Source organism: Pygoscelis adeliae, unplaced genomic scaffold (assembly GCF_000699105.1).
Source record: "Pygoscelis adeliae isolate BGI_AS28 unplaced genomic scaffold, ASM69910v1 Scaffold167, whole genome shotgun sequence".
Classification (NCBI taxonomy): Eukaryota; Metazoa; Chordata; class Aves; order Sphenisciformes; family Spheniscidae; genus Pygoscelis; species Pygoscelis adeliae.
Genome location: NW_008825428.1, coordinates 8,025,611 through 8,033,278, shown reverse-complemented (window position 1 = coordinate 8,033,278; position 7,668 = coordinate 8,025,611). Strand labels below are relative to the sequence as shown.

Sequence of the window (7,668 nt, the reverse complement as noted above, 5' to 3'; positions counted from 1 at the left end):
AGGGGTCAAGAAGAATGACTGAGGACAGGGACATAATGTGAAATAGCTTACAGAGTATATTTTATGCCAAAAATACCATTCTATATCTCAATTTGCTACTAGAATTACAACAGAAAATTCGTTATAGTGAATGTAATATGAATACAAGCCAAATGCTCAACTAATTTCAATAAGTTATTATGTACAGACCAATAAATCATCCTGAAGTCACACTGTCCTTGATGTCGTTATAGTGTACATGAAATAGGGATTTTAAATTTCAGATAAAAGTATTTCTTTAGCAGACAAACTTATTTACTGTGTCAATTTTAAATTAGCTCGAGGGATTTCGAGGATATCCAGTCCTAGTTGGCAGGTTTGAAGATTATTCTTGGAAAGCTGTGCACAATCTACGCATATTTTTCAAATCATTAATTGATAGAAAGCTCTATGTCTGTAAAGCTCAAAGTCTGCGGATTACGTCCATTTTTCTTAGCAGGAGCAAGCCAGCACACTGCGTAAGAAATGAAGAATGTCAATAATGATATGATTTCAATTTAAACACCCCCCAACCCTTAACTTCAGTAAGGCTGTATCACCTTGAGAAAATTCAAAACCACAGAGCGCAGAATATACCGATTGGTATATCTTCTTCTTTCCATATGGTTAATCTATATTCTTTTAAATCTAAAGGGTTTGGGTCCTACCTTCCCCCAAAAGGTGGGCAAAGTATGATTTGAAAAGCAAACCTGAAAAAGGAAAATAACACAGACTCATTCTTCATTGAAGTCTTTAGAGTGTATTTGCTAAATGTCATGGATGATGCAGCTCATGAGGATCATCTCTCTGAATAGATTATTCAGCAGTGAAAAGTGGAAGTGAAAAGCCCCAAAATTTACTGTGGAAAGTTAAAAGAAAAAAAGAAGGAAGGGGAAGGAGAAGAGAAGCAGCATAGGACAGAACCAGCACTGTTTCCAACAATGATCACGCTTTCTCATCAGATGAAGCAAGAGGTGTTTATCAAGTAAATAAGGGTATAAAAAAAATTAATATTGAAGGAATTGATGATTATTAGTTTTATTCTCATCACAGGTTCCCAGGATACAGCTGAAATACAGTAAGCTTGGTCTACCTTTAAGAATTGGATGTGTTTAAAAAAATTAACACTTTTCAGTGGGCAAAACTTTAATAACACCACCATAAAACAATTATACAAAAATCATGTACATATTTTGACAGTTTTAAGTTATATATAGAGAGAGATATATATACTTGATTTTGCTTTGTGGAAAAGTAACTCTTGACAGTTTTAGATTGTGACTGGCTGTAGCTGAAAAAAAAAAATAAAAAAAAAAAAATCTGTCTTTCTCCAATAGGGCAGTTGGAAGCTTGACAGTTCATCAGGTTTGTAAGAAGAGACTTATTGTATGAGTAAGCCAATAAAGCTGTTCCAGAGATGACTGGAAAACAGCAGCATACCTAATGTCCACCCTGTATAGTACTGCTTCAACAGGAGGAACAAGGAAATATGGGTCAGAAGAAACCTGTTTTTTCTTTCGGGGTGGTGGAAATCAAGCTACAAAACATGAGCCAAAAAGATGAGAAGGATTACATAGCACTTGTGCCTGCAGTATTTCATTTTCCCCTGTGGCTGCTGGAGCCATGAGTGTAACAGTAAGAATTTAAAAACAAACTGGAAAACCCCCACTCCTTTCAATTCAACAGCATACTATATTATCACTGACCAGATTACAACTTTCAAAAGAGCTAAATACTTCGGATTTTGGGAAGGGGTTGGGGAAGGGGAAGAAAAATATTGGGAAAAAAGTATTCTAGCTCCAAATGAATTTTACAATCTCAAAAATCCCCAGACATTCAATGATGACTGAAGTACCAGTTCGCCTTGGTTTAGAAACACCATTAAGATATTTCAGATGACACTGGTTAAAAAGTGACAGAAGCCTTCAGCTTCAAAATAGTTGTTTGTTTGGTTTTTTTAAGAAAAAAAGTGAAACACTCAAACTGGACCACTAGGTTAAGATGCTATTAAAATACAACCACAAGGGTCAATAAAAATGAAGCAATTTCTTTATGTAGGTGTAAAGAAAGGCTATTTTAAGTATGTATGTGAATAGCTAGATGCGGGTACTTCCACAACACCGTAATGCTTCCAATTGCTTAGCTGTACCAGCCAACTGTTGATACGGCAGAAATTCTGGTTTACGTTATAGGTCTCAGTTTTGTGTCAGAATATCTACAAGTATTCCTTTCTATATTTGTTTTGGAATTTGAGAGATTACAGGTTCTGGGGGGTTTTGTTTTGTTGTTGTTGGGTTTTCTGCGGTTTTGTTTGTTTCTTTGTTTTTAACATTTTGGGCATCTAATATTTAATGAACACATAGGCAAGTACACACAAGAGAAATGTATAGGTATCTCAGTTTTAAAAGGCATGTTTTTCCCCTTTTTCATACAATCAACATTCTTTTCTGAAGTCTTGCTTCTCCTGCCCCATGTTACATTCTCCACTACAATTTGTTATTCAGCTGTGCAGACTTCAAACACCGATATGTAGTACAGCATTAAGGAAATTCCTGAGTCAGGTTTATTCATCGTTATCTGTAAAAAGCAGGAGAGGGGGATAGACAGGGTGAAAAGGAGTGACACACACACACACAAAATCAAGGTGGGGTTACAAAACAAACTAGAAACTGCAGTTTCGTAAGCAATAATACAAGAATTCACTAGTCAGTCACCAATGAGGTGACTGTTACCAAAACTGCCTTGAAAGCACTACGCATACAAATATTGAACAACATGTCATCTTTGAGTTAATGACTCTAAGATTGTGTCATCTCAAGTGGCCTGCTTCAGTTAGAACAGTCCTCTTAGGAAAGAGCAATATAGATTTTTTTCCTAACTTTTCTTATTTGAAGAGGTTAAAACTTTTGAGACAGAAGCTCGTGAACATGCTTCTGACTGTCACTTGTCCTCTATTCATCTTTATTAGCGTAGGATTTTTTTCTTTAAATGTCTGAGATTTAAAGAACTACTTTAAATGTAGTTCTTCATGTACATTTAGTACTAACGTACTACATGTACTTTAAATGTCTAAAATGTAAAGAACTACTTTTTCTGTACATTTTTGTAAGCTACCACAGATTTGTAAAATACAGAATTAGGACTAAAGCTATTAAAAATAGCCCACCTGTTAATCAGCATTTTGCAAGATGAAAGTTGGCTCATTTTATAGGATTCACTCAGACAACAGCTTACAATTTGTATGCCAACATTTCAGCAAATTGTCATTTAAGCCTTTTAGTACTAGTTTTGAAATATCCTTAAGGCAAAGTGGCAAGGAAAAGAAACTGGTAACACTATAGTTACCGTTTTCTTCTCGTTCTATATTGCCAGTCCTTTGGACACTTGAAAAATAAACTACTACAATATATCTTTCCAATTCTGTCACTAAATCAATAAATTGTGGTTGATAAAAATATTTTTCAGACACTTTTCTGTCATACTTCTATAACGCAGCATGAAAACAACATGGTACTGGTTATTCTTAGTGAGTGGTTCTGTATCAGTAGCAAAGAAAAAGTGGGAAAATGTAATTTGTATTAGAAATTATTTTTTTTTATTATTATGTTTTAAAGACATTTTTCCCCCCAAGCATTTACATATAAAACCTGCAGAAAGCCGTAATCTTATTTGACCCTTTATTCACTGCTATTGCAACACATTTGTAAAAGAATTTAAAAGATGCAGAAAGTAGACGTTGGTTAACATGCATTAGAATATTTTTTCAAAATTGAAATACATGAAATAGCGATCATTGCACACATTTCTAAAGCCAATATATAATGCTTCTGATTTCTATAAAAATAATTGAGATTTTAGATTTTTGTTTTTTTCTCTCCAGTAAATATTTTCATCGTTAGAAATCTAAAATTACATAACTGCAGTTAAATTTTTGAAATGAGAGGGGAAAAAAAAACCAAAACCACCAAAACCACTTCTCATTGATATTGGTCTGTGTGGTATTTCATAGAGTGAAATATGAATATCAAAGATCTAGGAACTATCCGTCTGCCTAGTAATCTGTGCTAAGCTAGGCAGGGCTCCCAAGCAAGATAAATTCTCTTCATGTATTACTGAGCCACCTGAAAACTAAGATGGATGGTACCTCCACATCAAGTTCTTCTGAAAAAAATGACAATTCTAGGATAAAGAGCCACACGAAATTTTCCTTTCAGGAAAGCAGTGATACTGCAACCCGTTAAAAGTAGAGTTTTGGAAGAACAATATTATTTTAGCTAAGAATTCATTCATTCTTAAGATAAAATTGTTCTTAATTCTGAAAGTTTTATTCTAGACTTCCATCTTCCCAATCTGCGTAACTGTTTTACAGCATTTAAATAATTATACTGCACCTTTCATAAGACAGCTATTGTTACAGTTGGCTGTATATGTACATACTGTTAAATCAGAGCGGTCAGCAGGCTTAGTCAAAGCTTGCCACGTTTTGTTGCAGAATAAAAATACCCTTTGTGAAAAATATTTTTATCAATTTAGCCAATCAATATAACACAGCACAGATATGTTTTAAAAGTGTATTAGAACCTATTGTATATGACCAAGAAAGAACGTAAGACAAGCCATAATTGCCAGCATACAGTGAGATTACCTTCTTGGTAGGCTCCGTCTGCCATTACTAGGTGAAGTATTTTGGCATACAGGTGTTTGTGTTCATTTCCAAGAACAGTCTGAACTATGGTTGAACAAATATCAATATTTTCGTCTTCATCTTCATGTATAGCCTGGGAGAAAGGACAATCCATGTTGCCAAAATTAGAATGGGTATAGAATTAGATAGTTCAAATCTATTAAATGGTTAAACCCAAAGTTTTCCTCTTTAATCCATTGGCATGGCATTTTCTCTGTTAATATTTTAGTGTGTTGAAACAGAATAAAAGACTAAAGAAACGAGCATTGATTCTAGTCACACAATGCAATTAGTTACTGGCACAGTAAACAGCCTTAGGTACTTGTTTCTTAAAGTCTTTCCCACTTGAGGTTATTCCACAAACCTTTATTTTCTCATAAACTTCAATGAATTTCTCAAAGCCTATTTCCTGCTCCAGGTTGTATCTCAACTCTTCCAAATGGCTGAAGATACTGTCACATTCTTCACATTCACTGGCTATCTCTCCATCACTATTATCTATAAAGAAAGAAAACAACAGTAAACCCCCCTCCATTTTCCTACATTCTTAATGTTGTTTCTATGTCCCTAAACTTGATATCCACACAGACCTCTAAATGTAATGAAAGCAGGTAAGCTCAGGAGCACTAGACGATGTTGGCAGATGTTCTGGACAACCTGCAAGGAAATAGGAAGAGTCCCTTTCTTGACAGCAAAGAAATTCTGAATGCCAAATGGGAAGCATCTAGCTATCTCCTCTAAAACCCCACTCTGATAGTTAACTGTAAGGGTATTCATACTGAAAGAAAACAAGGTATGGCCTTAAAGCAGACTTTTATTTAGCAAAGCAATGTTAGTAGGTCAAGTTCCATATAACCATTCCACGTATTTCTGAGGTGGAACTGATGAAGGGTTCAGTGGCTGTCCCGTGCTAGGGAAAGGAGCTCCTTAATGAAGCAGCTGTCTTCCAGCAGAAAATAAGGATGTGTATGTTAAGAATCAGTTATTTAATTTCTGCACTGAGATGCATCTTGTTCCATGGAGCGAGTCTAAAAAAACCAGTACTAATTTAGCTACAAAGTTCCTCATTCTTTTATGAGTGCATCTCCTTTGTGTAGCAGATACACTATGCCAATTGGTGCAATAAGATACGTGAGAGAAATCAGGATGATTTTGCTTATAGGCTACAGAAACCTTACAAATAGGTTTGTAACAGTCAAACATTAGGTTAAATTTAACAAAAAAAAGGATCTATTTAAAAATACAAGATAGAATCCCTATGTAAAATCCTATTATAAAATGCGAATTGCTTTTGCCCAAGAAAAATAATTCCTTAAATCACAGAAACAGATAGTATTGTATATTATCAGTGTATAACAGCAGCACTGTCAAAAAATGAAAGAAGTTTATTTTACATTAAAATACTTACTGGAATATATTATATAGATAGTATCTTACAGGTATATTCAAACAAATTTTCAATTTGTTTAAAATTGTCTTCAATGAACCAAAGTTACAGAAAAGCTACGTTTTAGATTAGTTACTGATTTTCTACATCTTTTTATACCTGTATTTCTAAATGCACTTTATTTTACAGCAGTAGTAAAGTACTTTTATTTCAACCAGAATTTAAAAACCAGAACTGAAACTTCAGGACACACCACGGTGTGTAGCTAATGCAAAATGCTAAAAGCAGTAATAAATTTTTCTGTCTCTCTTTTAGTTTGACTGCATTAACAGCTACTTTGGGCTAAGGACAAAGTTAATAATTTCACGTTCATTTTGACTGCCTGTTAAATTACTTAATTGTAATGTAAGCCGGATCCCAGATACTGCAGTCATGTCAATTGCTATTTCTTCTTCACTCTTACATTGCGATCATGAATTATTCAAAACATATGATGTGCACAGGGTCTTTGATCTTCCTTGAAGACTAGTTTTAGACAACTAAAGAAAAAGTGACTTATAATCACTGCCTAACAAACAGCCAACATTTAATTTGCAACACTGAATGTTGCTTAGATGTTGACCTTAACATTCAGAAAGTCTAAATATTATCTGATTTATTTTTAAACTTCTGTATAAAAGCTATTAATTAGAGCTTTATTTCATTGTAAGTATACAATGCAAAAACATTATTCTGTGTTTGAACTGTTAACATCAATAAATAACTTCTAAAACAGGTATAGCAGAAATTATACCTGACTGCCATTCTTCATTAAGTGCACTTTCACTGCTGGGGTTATTTTCATCTCCTTCCTCCAGCTCTGTACCATTTGTTACACATTCGATGACATTAGCCTTTAAAGTAGACTCCTCCTCTTCACTGAATTCCTCACTAGGCTGCTCCCTAAGCAATTGTTCCATCGAGGCCCGGAGTTCCTGCAAATCTGTATCTGCCTCCCCAAACATGCTAGAAGAAAGTGATACAAGGTTTATGTAATTAATACTTTACAAGACAAACCCTGTAGGAAGAGCTCATTTCTTTTATTAAGCCAACAAACTGGAAAGCCAATGTAGCTGGAGAGGGGGAGGGGGAAGAGAGACAAGTATTTGTGTCCTCAGTCCAACAGGATTACCGCACTGATACCATTATATCATGCAAGACACAGGGAATAAAGATTCACTAAACAGATACCAGACTGTTTTGTAAAAAGATGACGATAGGTCCTCAATTCAACTTTATTAGTAAGGGAATTTCAAAATCTTTGTATTTGCGCACTATTATAGAACCCTGACAAGTATAACATTCCCAATCCAGATAAAAATGTGTCTGGAGCAAAAAGAGATCTAGATCTCATCAGAATAGATACACCAGATGATTTTATCCCTGCAGACTACCCAAGCTGCAGGGAATAGTCAAGAGCCAGGGTCAAATTTTGAAGCCCCTGAAAGAATCTGGCGGACTTGAAGGCCATCCCAACACAACAGTAGAGAAAGAAGATAGATGAGCGAGATTCCCAGAACATACTAAGAAAGGAAATAGT

The 7,668-nt window shown here is 34.8% G+C and overlaps 1 protein-coding gene across 1 annotated transcript in view; it reads right to left on the bottom strand.

Moving 5' to 3' along the window:
• Positions 1-1,912: 1,912 nt before the first annotated feature.
• NEK1 (NIMA-related kinase 1) overlaps positions 1,913-7,668 on the bottom strand; it is a 50,074-nt gene continuing 44,318 nt past the window's right edge. The window contains exons 31-34 of the mRNA XM_009330705.1: positions 6,883-7,094; positions 5,067-5,200; positions 4,664-4,796; positions 1,913-2,595 (exon numbers count right to left, since the gene is read on the bottom strand). Of these exons, the coding sequence (XP_009328980.1) occupies positions 2,582-2,595; positions 4,664-4,796; positions 5,067-5,200; positions 6,883-7,094 (493 nt within the window). The 3' untranslated portion in view covers positions 1,913-2,581. The remainder of the gene's footprint in view (positions 2,596-4,663; positions 4,797-5,066; positions 5,201-6,882; positions 7,095-7,668) is intronic.